Genomic DNA, 12,888 nt, shown 5'->3' with positions numbered 1-12,888 from the left:
ACGGCACGGACTCCCCCAGAGACCAGGGAGCTTATCCTCACCTTAATCAATGCATCCTTAATGTAAGCACCTGGCACCTCTTTTACACATCATGAGAAAGGGTGAAACAGCTAAATGGATAATTTAAAAGAAACCCCTGCCTGTGGAAGCTGAGGCATTCTTCTGAGAGCAAATGATCCCCCTGGGGAGTGTATGGCTTGAAATTCTTGTTGAGCTTATGACCAGACGTCATCTGGAACTGCCTGGGGCTTGTGCCATTGTGGCCCTACAAGCCCAGCATGGTGCATCCATCCCACAGGCTCGTGCTCTCCACCACAGCCAGCGGCGTTAGAGCCACCGGCAGAGCAATCTCTATGCCTTCTTCGCAGCTGGGATCCAGTTTTGAAGTGACCAAGGCAAAATTTCCTCCAGGGGAAGCAAAACAACATTCCGAGAGAGACTTTGTGGAAAGCCTATGCTGATGCATCCTAGAGAACTGAACAGAGCCAGCAGCACAGGACAGGGTCTGCTCATAGCAATGTGGGGCTTGGGTCCAACTGCACACGCTGAGTGGTGCAAACCTTCCAGCAGAGAGGGGAAGCTGTGTTCCGGGGTGCAGAGACCTGGTTTGTGAGGCTAAGGCCAAGCAGGTCAGTTCTGGCCAGCTAACACTGACCAATGTGGGCAGCAAGAGATAGAGCTGGCTCAGGGGAGCAGCTCTCGATGGCCGGCAGCACGCCAGTGCTCCCTGCCAGCCAGCCTGTCTGAGGAGGAAACCCAAGTGACAACACTGATAACAACCTCTGCTCGTGGCCAGAGGCCCAGGGGCCCTGCAGGGGAGGACAGAGCCCAGGGGAGCCTGCACAGAAAGCCTCATGCTCCAGCCCAACTGATAGGATTGCTTTGCATGCACGACCCCCCCAGCATGCCACAAAGCACTGAGTACCCCACACCCAGGGCAAGCATGGGCATTCAAAGGGATGTAGTAAAAAAACTAAAGGTTTATTTTCTTTAATAAAATACATCCTTACAAAATAACCGAGTTTTCTCCCATGCTGAGGGACTGGGAATGATTCTTGCCTGCTCTCCTTCCTTCCCCTTCTCAATTTGGAGCTGTCCAAGAGTGCTGCTGGGGAAGGAGAGAGGCAGTGATGCTCTCCCAGGGGCTTCGGGTGCAGGATGCCCTGGCACGGCCCCAGCACACGAGGCAGGGTGCAGCAGGGCTGTTGGAGGGCCCTGAGGGTCCTTTAGCTTAACCCACCCTGAGCATCGCAGTGCGTCCCACCAGAGGCAGGGTGCTGGGCCGGCCGGACCCTGCCCTAGCTGCAGGGTGCCATGTTCACTTGAGCTGGTGTCAGATGCTGCTCCTGCTGGTCTTGGAGCTGATGCAGGGTGGTGACAGGGGATGATGACCATGTTTTAGGAGAGGAGAAGGAAGAAGAAGGTGCAGGTCTGTCAGTCAATGTGGATTCTGCCAAGAGAGAAAGGTGTACAGTGGTTCCTGGTGTCTTGCTCCCCACTGCCCCTTTTCAAGCGATGCTGCCGTTGCAGATGTGATGTCAATCCCACATCCTGCACAGTGCTGCCCTGTGCTCTTTCCTGCTCTGGGAAGAGCTGCTGACCCCAGGGCAGACACTGCAGCTCACAGCTCACATCTCCTCCATGCCTTCCCCGGAGCTCTCCTGCCTTCCCAGGGGCCTTGGGATAGCCCTGAGACCCATATGCTGTATGCTAGCAGGGCTGGGGAAACACCACTCACCTCTCACTGTGCGTTGTCCAGCTCCTTTTCCTTCTTATGTGACTTTGACTGGGGGTTAAATGAGAGAAAACAGTGATTCCTTTACAGACCCACCCCTTTCTAATGCCAGGAAAATTGTCGAATAGCAGCTTCTAACCCTCAGTGTATAAGCATGCTTCCAGATGAATTTGAGGGGAGCTGTTTTCATGCCTGAAAGGCTGCAAAGCCTCCCTCAGTCATGAAGGTGTTCTGAACAAGCAGAAGAGGGGACATTTTCCAGCTTACTAAAGCACTGGCCTCCCCTTGCTTCCCTTACAGCAATGCAAGTGTTACCAGATATTGGAATATCTGCGCCTAAAGGGAGGGAATAAAGCTGTTATCAGTGAGTCACACACAGGAGATGTCTCCTTTTGGAGAGGATGTTCAGGGATCCCAGTCTCTGACAGTCCCATGGGCTTGGGATTCCCCCTAGGTCAGGAAGGCACCGGGTTGCTCCTCAGTATGAATGTTGTGTCATGCACATATCCCCACTCACACACCCACAAAAGCCTCTGTAGGGCTGTTACTTACAGGCTCCTGTTCTGCGTATTTGAATTTCTTCTGCTTGTAATAGTCCCGTCCTTGGAGAAAATGCAGCAGGAGCAGGTCACAGAGGACAGAGGCCTTAAATCAAAGAGCAGTTAGGGTTGGAGCTGCCCTCCCAGATCACTTATGCCACCTTGTACTTCCAGTGTGTCCCAGTTTGCCCCACAAATGAGGGCCCCTTCTGCTTCACAGGCAAGGAGAATAATTTGAAAGGCTTGGAAATATCTGCACTTACCACTCCAAAAATACCAATTCCAGAGCCAATGGTGGTCATGGTCGGGATGATGTCAAATTTGCCTGCCTGAATAAAACCAGAGGAAATAGGTGATATGTGACAGTCAGCCCAGGGGAAAAGGTAATAAAAGGGGTCCAGAGCTGTAGGTGGGCTTCAGCTGAAGTGCCTTTGCAACAGCCCAAACCATAACCACAGCACAGAAAGAGGAACTGGCTAAGAGCTGGGTTTAAGTTCATAGGCCAAACAGAAAAATCTGGTAAGTTGGGTTTAGGCTGACAGAAGTTGAAATTACTTTGCTTCCTATATTATTTATCTATTTATTTATACATTTATACGTATAGATATGTACATACACACAGAGACACACATACACATCCCTTTTAAATATTCCCAGTGGAAAACAACAAGGAAAGCTTTTTCTCAAGGAAGAAAAAGACAAAACAGAAAAAGGCAAATATTCAGCTTTTGGAAATATCAGGAAGTTTTTGACTTTCCATAGTTTCCCCCAACCCATTATGGTGTTTTCTGGAACCAAACCAGCTGATAGAGGCGACCTGTAAAATGGGCTTCCTCTCTATGTTCCCTTCCCTGGTACTTCGCCACGGCTGCTGTGATCAGGCCAGCATTCAAATACACCACTCACGCTGGTTCTCCTGGCCCCACGAGACCCCAGGGCTGTGTTACAGAGCTGGTACCTTCCTGAGGATGTGGTACAGGCATCCCAGAGATCCAGGGATGACCCCAGGGCCTGGCCGTCCTTACCTTGCCGTTCACCAGGATGTCGAACCGGATCCCAAACACCTTGTAGAGTGTCCTCTTGTCCACCCCATTTTCCTTGTAGTATTTGGCATACCTGCCCAATTGAATGGTGAGCATTAGTGGCCTGCCAGGGTGTCTAACAGCCCCCTGCAACCCAACAGCATCGGGGCCTCCAGAGCAGGACAAAGACCTGGGGATGTGCTGCCACAGACCTGCTCCTGACCCTCTCCTTAACCCCTAAAGGAGCTGGGCTGTTGGCACTTCTCCCTTTGTGCCTCAGTTTCCCTGCCTTCAAGTTGGAGTTCAAGCTTCTGCTTGTGCTGATACCCACTGACCCCAGGTGCTATGTGACAGCAGATATTAGTTCAGAACAAGTGGCAGCTCCACACAAAGCAGCAGTTAGGTCAGCAGCTCATAACTGAGGCTGAATGGTTTGAAGCGTGGGGATATGCAAGATGACCCTGCACCATCTCCAGTCTTTCAAGGGGCTTCTCTAGAGCTCAGCTGAGCAGGAGAGTCTGCAAGGGGGAGGAGAGTCACAGAGAAGGCAGTGGGGTAATTTGGAGGCCAAGGGATGGGTTATCACTTTTTTCATGCCATTCTAAAAGGAGCACTGCTGTCTGGCACTGCAAAGGTTGTGTTTGGAAGAACAGTACCTGATCTTCCACCCTCCCTTGAGTGCTCTGGCATCCTCAAAGATGTCACTTCGGAATTCTGCCTGGAGGGTTAACAGGGGTCTCCTTACCTGAAGTTGAAGCCTGGTGAAACGTTACTGTCATCATTGTAAAGGCCATGGAACTGGTAAATGGGTTTGCAGTGCCGGACGGGCCAGTCAAGGTCACAGTTCCAGTCTATGGTGATGCCCACCACTCCACCCTGCAGCCAAGAGGGGAGTTACTACGTTGCCCCTCCTTGGATCTGGCCCACATGGAGAAATGCTTTCCCTCTTCACATGTGGCCTTTCTTGATGCTATGAGGTGCCCTGGCTCTCCATGGGAACGTGGACCCCACCACTGCCTCAGCCCTTCTGGCCAGCCTTGGCTTTGTGCCTTATTCATCACTCTATGTGGAGGCACTTGCTTCTTTGTTAAATGCTCGATATGCAACTAAATTCATGCCCTCTTGCTCCTGATCTGCACCCTGTCCCTGGGGAAAGGCAGCAGTTTGCAGTGTGCAATGACCACTGATGTTCGACCATGGTTTCCAAGCTCGGTTGGATGGAATTTTGCCATGCAGCTCTAGTCATTGCACAAATTAAACCAAACTCGACCCTGGATTTACTGCCAGCAAGTCAAATCCTGTCAATCTTACAGGGGAGTTTCCAAGAAAGGCTTAAATATTAGACCATGTCCAAGGAGATTCATAGTCTTTAAGAGCTATTTCTGGCACTGCCTTATGGGTCCTTGAGGTCTTGAGCTGTCTCAACAGCTTGGGGACGTTTCTGCCGCCAGTGTCCCCTTTCCCATGTCAGCAAGAAGTATCACTTGAAATTGAAGCACCTTAACAGCCAGGAAGGTAAAATTCTGACCCGATTCCTTCACTATGTATCCCAGGTCAAACACGGGGCACAAGGAATCAGTGACTTTGTGGTAGGTGCATTTCTTCAGGTACTGTTTGGTAACGCTCTCAACCAAGTTGCGCCTGGGAATGAAAAGAGAATGAATCTGAATAACCCAGTAATTTGGGTGGGAAAGGATCTCTGAGGTCCTTGGTCCAACCTATAGCTACTATTGCAACCAACCTAAAGCCAGGTAATGTCAAGTTCAGGACCTCCTCACCAGCATGCTCATGAGACCCTTTCCCTCCAGCCCTGCCTGGTTTCTTCCGCCCCATCAAGTAATTCATTTCCCCCTCCTATGGAGGAAGTGTTTCTGCACTATGTTCCTATGGAGGAACATTCCTGCAGATGTTCTCCACCTCTGCTTTGAGTTTGCTGCTTTGCCTGCTGCCCAAACCCAGCACATCTGCCTTTCTTCATCTCTTCTAGCAACCCCCTCTCTTATTCCTCAGCTTTGCAAACCCTCCCATGGCCTCCAGCATCTCTCCCAGCTGCCTCTCCCATTCACATATCAGCTCATCCATGGGCTCTGCCAGGCAATGCTCCAAGCACCAACAATTTTCAGCTGGGACAGCTCAGGGATAGTATACCCTGCAGCTTTTACGCTGAGCTGGATTTTGCTCTCTCCTCCAGAAAGGGTGAACAGGAAAGGACAATGCCTTGCCTTCCACCCCGTTCTGCTCTTTTGCTTAAAAATAGCTTTCCTGTGATGCTTCCCTGACCCAGATGGTTTTGTAAGACTTGTGCCTTGCTCAACCCCATCCCATCATTTATGCTCAGTGCTTAATTAGCAGCAGTGACCAAAGGCAGGAAGTTTTCCCTGTGACCCCAATCAGCTCCAGCTCAGCCCCTGCAGCAGCAGCCAGCCCGGCTGCCCTCACCTCCCAGGACCTCCTGTCCCACCCCAGGTCCCCTCTCCCGCCTGCTCTCATCCTGGTTGCCACCTCTCCTTGCTGCTGGTGGGGATCCCCTCTCCCCGACACCTCTTGGGGTGCAGTGTGAGGTCGGCTCAAGGCTTTGCCAAACATTATGGTCGCCAGGACATTTAACCTTGGCTACAACACAAGGATGTGATCAGCTTAGAAGGAGGAATCCACTGTCTCCAGCACAAACAGCTCCCGTTAATTTGTTCCAAATGAGATCTCTGACTGGTGTCATCACAAATTCTCTTACATGCGTGCCTTTAGCTGGAAGGGGCCAACCCTTCCAGGCATTAACCCATTGCAGAAGCAGGTGGAAACTGTGATGTTAAGAGGGACCTCTGCTCATTTCTGGGCACCAAGCTTGTCTGGCTGCTCATATCCCACTGTGTCATGCAGTATTTTATTGTTATCTTCAGGGAGAAAAGGGGAAAATCAAAATGAAGGCTCAGAGAAACTGTATTTTCATGTGCATCATGCAAGGGTAACTCAGGAGACATTGACTCCAGAAACCTTTCCTGTAACCACAGCTACCAACTGATCTGGGACAGATAGAGTAGTCCTGGGCTCACTGGTGAGGGACAGCATCCTCTATGCCAAAACATCCTGATATACCCATGGTTTCCCCTGAGGGAACCGGGCAGAAGCAATCCCCTAAACCTCTCCTTACCTGGACACCTTGAACCTGGGGAAGGTGATGCTGTTCTTGATGAACAAAGTGAACTTCTCTGCTTCTGACAACAGGGCAGGGCTGAAAAACACAAATGTTGACCTGCGTCTATCACTCAGCCCTCTGGCCTGTAGGGAAAGCCCCATTTGGTGGGGATTCATCCAAACTGGAATGAGCAGGACCCAGAAAAACTGGTGATCTCCTTCATCCCTTCCCTTTCTAAGTGAAAGATCCCAACAAGGTTCAGGAAAGCCCCAAAGAAGGATGGAAGTGGAGACAACCCCATCTTGCTCTGCCCTACACTGAGCGCTGCTGGTGCAGCTCAGGTGGGACCGGGGTTCAAAATGGGGCAACAACATCATTCCTTACCTGGGAACATGGTCATCGACTTCAACAGGGCACCAGCCAAAGATCTCGCAGGTCTTCACAGAGATGTTGAAATGCACACACTTGCCTGTCATGAGCCCTGTGGGGAAGGAAGCTGCTCACACCCAGGACACTGGGAAATCCCAGCCTCACACCGGGATGGGTGGGAGTTGGTCAGAGCTTCAGCCCTGCCATGGACATCCAAGGCACAAAATACCCACCACTTTGGTGCCTATTTATTTATGAAAAGGGTAATGAATTGTGGCCTCTCAGCTAGGGCAGGGGCTTCTCTTGCACTGCTGCACAAGGGAGCAACTGGGAGGTTTTCTTGCTAAAATACACCTCAGGCAATGCCATGGGGTACCAGTTTGGGGGAAATGGCTTAGTCTGGATTAACCTTCTGCTGGCAGAGCTTTTTGCAGCTCAGATGTCTTTCAGAAGAGGAATTATAGAATGGTTTGGGTTGGAAAGGACCTTAAAATCATCCAGTTCCAAACCCCTGCCATGGGCAGGGACACCTCACCCTAGACCATGTTGCCCAAGGCTCTGTCCAACCTGGCCTTGAACACTGCGAGGGATGGAGCATTTATCACTTCTTTGGACAACCTGTGCCAGTGCCTCACTACCTTCACAGGGAAGAACTTCTGCCTTATCTCCAACCTGAACTTCCCCTGTTTCAGTTTGAACCCATCACCCCTTGTCCCATCACTACAGTCCCTAATGAAGAGTCCCTCTCCAACATCCTTGAAGGCCCCTTCAGACACTGGAAGCTGCTCTGAGGTCTCCACACTGCTTCTCTTCTCCAGGCTGAACAGCCCCAACATTCTCAGCCTGGCTCTATATGGGAGCTGCTCTTCCCAAACCCCATTAGCTGATGGTCCCAAACCTGTACCCTTGGCACACCCCAGCCTTGCCGGTGCCAGGCTCGGTGGCCTCGTGCCATACCTTGTCCCTGGCGGCTGTATTTGCCTTTGGTGCAGTCGCTGTCCCTTGCGCAGAGCCCAGCGTCCGGCAGCTGTTTGGAGAAAGCAGCCACCCCTCAGCATCACACCTCTGGTTTTGGCCCCTTGGTCCCTCCTGCCTCTCCAGGCAGTGTTTTCCTTGTAGGAAATGCTGCTCTGCTGCAGCCGGAGCCTCATCCATACACCACTTCCCAACCAGGGATGAGCAGGAGAAAGGGGGGATTTCTTTTTTAAACTCCAGGCAGATGCTCTTGTTTGAGCCTCGAGTCTGCTCTGCTTGATCATCATAAAGGGAAGAAAACTTAAAGGGATGCTTCCTGGTTTTCAGCAGAATAAAAGCTTTCATGAAACAGGAAGGGTACTATGGAGCCAGGCTCAGGCTTTTACTAAACCTCGCAATGCCAGAACTGCTTCCCCAGTGCCATCACCACAACCCCCCCACATTGCAGAAGCTGAGGCCACTGAAGGGAGCTATGAGGTTTACCTCTGGGCAGGTTCCTTGTTTCTGTCCAGGGGTGACAATGAAGTTGGTCATCACCACGAATGAGTTGTCCCCCTGTGGAGACACAGCCAAGGAGCTCTCAGCCAGCACAATGGCGGGTCCCAAGGACCAAATGCCCCCAGGGGTGGTATGTGGCCAGAGGTTTGTGGCAGGAGCAGCCAGCTTTCCACCACAGGGATGCCATCTCATGGTTAGCCCAATGGAAAGCCTACACCCAGGAGCCCCTCTGCACTCCAGCACATAAAGAAAAGCAGCTGTGGGGACAAAAGCAAGCCCCCCATAGCCTCCCATCATCCTTACCTGGGGTGGGAAGACATAATCCACTACATCCCAGATGTGAGGGCCCATGACACTTTCGTTGGTCAGCGTCAGGCCTTTCAGCTTCACTGAGACTGAGCTGACAATGCTGTCCTGAGACTGGTAGCCCTTCTCGTAGAGGAAAACCCACCTGGACAGGGAAAGGTGGTGGGATGAGCATGGCCACTGGTGCTTGACCACAGGAGCCCCAAGTCCCAGCACATCACTGTGGATTGGAGCTTCTTCTACCAAGTCTCACCAATTATTTGCCCAATTCCCTCCAGCTGGATGAGTGACGTGATGCTGAGCTCTCCCACCCTTTGCCCGAGGCGTGCAGTAGCTGCAGGACCTGACTTCCACCCACAGTGGGATGGTTTATTCTGAGGACTGGGACACGTTTGTGGTTGAGGGCATGTGAAGGCTGGTGGAGCAGTGTGGCCATCAGCTATTTGGGATTAAAGCCTGTGGTGGGTTTGCAGGTTGCTGGGCTCAACAACCCGGACCCTTCTGATCCATTTCATAGGCACTCTCCAAAAATCAGTGCTCCAGGGCCAAGGCAGGGGTAAGTCAGGAAATGGCTCACATCTAGGGCTACCATTCCCCATACAACAAAGGGAATCATGGAGTGCAAGAGGGCTGCAGGAGCAGGGTTGGGGACGCTGCTGTGGCCAGCACAGGGCTCTCCCTGCGTTTCCCAACCCATCACGAAGCCATTAGGGCAGGCTCCTGACACTATTTAACCTGTGACATAAACAAGCTGCTGCTGGATTAACTCTGACTCAGGGACACTATAAACATGGGCAAGCAACCATTCCGGGGAGCGCTCCCAGCACTAAAAAAGGAGCGATCTGGTTTTTGTCCCATCACCACGGGCACCGGTCCCACTGCCCATGGGACAGCCCATGGTGCCAGCCCCCTGTTCTCAGGCTCTCGAGCAATGGGGATGGAGGAAAATAACCCCAGGTGATGCCCAGAAGTCTGCCCTATGGGTGCTGGACGTTATGGGGGCCTCCTAGTGATGGCGGGTTTTGGCTTGCAACCCCATTGGCATCCCAAGACAGGAGGCAAAGAGACCTCAGGGATTGCATCTGCCCCAGTACCTGGGAATGGGAGCAGAAATTCAGCACTGCTGCCACCCCAGCTGGGACCCGCAGCTCCAATGTCCTCCTCTGCCAAGGCAGTGTCATACTGGGTTATACTGGTTACACTGGGCAACTTCCCTGATGCCGTGGGGGCTGTGAGCTGGGCAGCACCATGGTGGAGTGGTTCCCTAAATCTGCCTCCTCTCCTCTGCCATTGCCACCTCATCCTGCCCTGGCAGAGGTGGGCACACAGAGCTGGGCACCGCACTGCAGCACAGCTTCCCCATTGCAGGGCAGGATGTGGTACCCCACCCCCTCCCAGCTGTGGTTACAGCAAACAAAGTGTCATTTCCCCATCATGCTGTAAATGCCACATCCAGCCCTGCCCAGACAGTAGAAGTCCCCTGGTGTCACCCCCTCCTGTGGCAGTGACCAAGCTCTCTTCCTTCACTGGCCCCATCCTGTGGCTCAGCCCACAGCCTCCTCGCGTGTGAGGTTTTCATGCAACCAAAGCCAGAGAGTGACATCCAGCCCAGCAGCGATACCACCTTATCTCAGCCTGTCAGCAGAAACAAGAGCTGCTCCCCAAGGATAACACCAGGTTTCAGCAGGATCAGCCCCATGTCCCCCCTCTGCACTGATGGCACTGCCACCCATCCCTCCAAGCACAGCCATCGGCATGCATCCCTACCAGCATCCCCTACGAAGGGGGACCAGAGCTGGGGGAAGTGTGAATAAATCAGTATCTGCTGCCAAACCTGCTTGCCAAGATAAAATCTCCAGCATGGTGGCTCAGTGCAGGCAGGGAACCAGAGCAGGGCTTTGAGCAGTGAGAGGATGCCAATGGCTGGTGGGGCTTTGGGCAGCCGCATACACAGACAGCTCCTTGCTAGCGGAGCCAGACTCCCCCCCCCAAATTACAGCAGCTTTATGCCAACCTCCTCCCCTCTGCCCCTGGCTGTCACCCTCAGGCTGGTTCCCTTTCTCCTCTCTCCTGTCTCCCTTCAGTTGGGTTGCTTAAGCTGCATTTCCTTGGGAAGATGCGCTTTGAGTAACGGTCTCTGCTGGTTCCCCACCCGCAGGAGCATCCCCCCTGGCCAGGTTTGCTGGACTTAGGAGAGCCAGTCCTGCTCCCGGTAACACCAGTCTGGGCCAGTGCAAAACCCTTTACAGTGGAACATCCTTGAGATCTTGGTTTGGCAGCAGTTCAGGATGAGGGTTATCCTTGTGAGTCAAAGCACTGGTGAACAGGGTCGGAGTGACACAAGTCCTGCAGTGGGAAGATTTCCCCCTTTCCAGGGGATCTGTACTAAAAGCAGGAATGGGCACCACTACTCCCTATAGCTACCTACTTGCACTGAGCCCTGGGAGCTGCTGCCTCTCCTCCGGACTGACTAGGCAGCCTCCACCCTTAAAACACTCAGTTTGACCAGTTCATAGCCTCCTGCTGTGGGGCCCTTCCTGATGGAAGGGTACCGAGCCCACAGCAGCTGTGGAGGCACAGCAAAGGCTGTTATTAACCGCAGCACAGTGCATTGCCCAACACTGAGGGAACAAGGACCGAAGTGCCGCGGCAGGAGCAGCAGCCCCAGGGCACCCAAGGATACACATCCACATCCCCACGGGGCTCTGACCCCGCTTCCTCCGCTCTGCCTGTTTTAAGCAGCTGCTCTTGCACCGTGACTGCTCTCGGAGCTGCCTCCCGCAAGCAAAACCAGCCCATGCATGTGGAGCAAGGCTCCATCCCGGCCCCAGCCGCTGTACTGGCCCTGCCTCCCCGGCCGGGCGGTGGACAGGGAGATTTATGGTGCTGTCTGCAGCCGCTTGGGTCTCACAAATCACTGCGCTGGCCCCAGCGGCCTCTCACTTCACAGAGATGAAAATATAAATAACAACAGATTCTCAGGCCACTGTCCAGCAGCTCGAGCTGCGTTTGGATGTGCCTCAGCGAGGAGACGGGGCCCCGGAGCGCGGAGCAAGGCTGGGAACGGACTGAACCTCCAGCCTGCACACACAGCAGCTCCTGGAGAGTATGTGAGGACCAAGCATCCATCTGGAAGACCCACAGTGGGACACTGGGCTGCGCAGGAGTGGCTGCGTCCAGAGGGATGTGTTGCCATCAGCAATAACTCCCCCTGCATTGGGTTAGAGGGGATGGAGGAGCCTCTTTGCTGCTCTTGAACCCGGTAGCAAAGCATTAACTTGGGGGAAAGCAGGCACGGGGGAGCCTTACCCGATGATGTACGCCAGGACGATGAGCTGGATCAGCCGGAAGGTCAGTCCCACCTTCTTGTTCCTCACCAGCACCATCCGGGGGGTGTCATACTCAAAGAGGAAGGAGGACACCTTCTCCATGCACTTCTGCCCCATGGTTGTGCCAGGGCTGTGCTGCAGCCTCGTGCCAGCCCCGCTGTTCACAGTGCCGTGGGGCAGGCCGTGCCTGCGGCCACTGGAGCGACTCCTGCGCTTGCAGACAGGAGGGAGAAGGCAGCGGGTAAAACGCTATCTGTGGTGCTCTGTGCACATCTGGGCTGTCGGGTTTCCTCCTCTGCGCAGGGATGGGGTTTCCTCTTCCTATAAGCTCTGGGCTGGGTGCCCTACATGGCCTGGGGGTGGGACAGGGTGCGGGAGGGTGCAGGGCAACCACATGCCACAGGGACAGAGCTATCCGACCATGGGGGATGCACCCTCATCCGGGCAGGGTCCATCCCTGGGGATGGAGGGGCTACAGGCAGGGCTCGAGGCAAGCAGGGACCACAAGGCAACCATGGGATGGTGGAGATGAAGGAGGTCCTGGGAGAGGGTATCATCTTTCCTGCCCCGGCAGCCACCTCAGGCTGTGGGTCTCCTGTTTATGTCCCTAACCCATGTCCTCCTCCGTCCCCCAAGGGCTGCCCCAGTAAAAGGGTTGGGAAAGGGGAGGGAGGGGGCACAGAAGCCCCAGCCCAGCAACGCGGAGCCAAAGCCCCTTCCCGCAGTGGGGCTCCCTGGCTGGGGCTTGGCTGGATCCCAGGGGCTGGGCTGGGCACGTTTGGAAGCATTTTCAGTATTCCCAGCATTTCCTGAGCCTTGAGCAGGGCCGGGTCACAGCGAGAGATGCTCAGCAGGGTGGTGCAGGCACTGCTTCAAGGGGATAGCACTGAGAAAGGAGCTGGATTTCTGTGTGCCAGACTGAAATCTGGGGGGCAACATCATTGCAGTGGGAAGCTTTGCGGGTAGCCTCACAGGGGTGCGC

The 12,888-nt window shown here is 53.8% G+C and overlaps 1 protein-coding gene across 2 annotated transcripts; it reads right to left on the bottom strand.

The window, feature by feature from the left end:
- Positions 1 to 960: 960 nt before the first annotated feature.
- On the bottom strand, positions 961 to 12,229 carry P2RX1 (purinergic receptor P2X 1). 2 transcript variants are annotated; one of them, XM_061470381.1, is made up of 13 exons: positions 11,887 to 12,228; positions 8,575 to 8,722; positions 8,257 to 8,328; positions 7,756 to 7,825; positions 6,814 to 6,910; positions 6,445 to 6,525; positions 4,796 to 4,937; positions 4,042 to 4,172; positions 3,300 to 3,390; positions 2,538 to 2,603; positions 2,288 to 2,380; positions 1,739 to 1,786; positions 961 to 1,450 (listed from the first exon to the last, which is right to left on the bottom strand). In XM_061470381.1, exons 1-12 carry the CDS (start codon positions 12,021 to 12,023, stop codon positions 1,742 to 1,744), a joined length of 1,173 nt encoding a protein of 390 aa, XP_061326365.1. In that variant the 5' UTR covers positions 12,024 to 12,228; the 3' UTR covers positions 961 to 1,450; positions 1,739 to 1,741. The 2 variants fall into 2 exon arrangements, with proteins under 2 accessions (XP_061326365.1, XP_061326367.1); XM_061470383.1 differs by lacking the exon at positions 961 to 1,450 and adding an exon at positions 1,540 to 1,583 and having other exon boundaries at positions 11,887 to 12,229.
- Positions 12,230 to 12,888: the final 659 nt, after the last annotated feature.

The sequence above is a fragment of the Pezoporus flaviventris genome, unplaced genomic scaffold (assembly GCF_033815535.1).
Source record: "Pezoporus flaviventris isolate CSIRO_AGI_PZ_B2104156 unplaced genomic scaffold, CSIRO_AGI_Pfla_v1 ptg000063l, whole genome shotgun sequence".
Classification (NCBI taxonomy): Eukaryota; Metazoa; Chordata; class Aves; order Psittaciformes; family Psittacidae; genus Pezoporus; species Pezoporus flaviventris.
Note: the sequence above shows the minus strand (reverse complement) of the source record. Positions and strands in the feature narration are given on the sequence as shown.

Bases quoted from the DNA above. Each gene is read 5' to 3' on its own strand.
- P2RX1 (XM_061470383.1), bottom strand. From the start codon at position 12,023: ATGGGGCAGAAGTGCATGGAGAAGGTGTCCTCCTTCCTCTTTGAGTAT. The intron at 6,911-7,755 runs GTATGGCACGAG...CCTTCCCCACAG, and splicing joins ATACAGCCGCCAGGGACAAG to GGCTCATGACAGGCAAGTGT. The intron at 1,787-2,287 runs GTAAGTAACAGC...TTTAACCCCCAG, and splicing joins AATACGCAGAACAGGAGCCT to TCAAAGTCACATAAGAAGGA.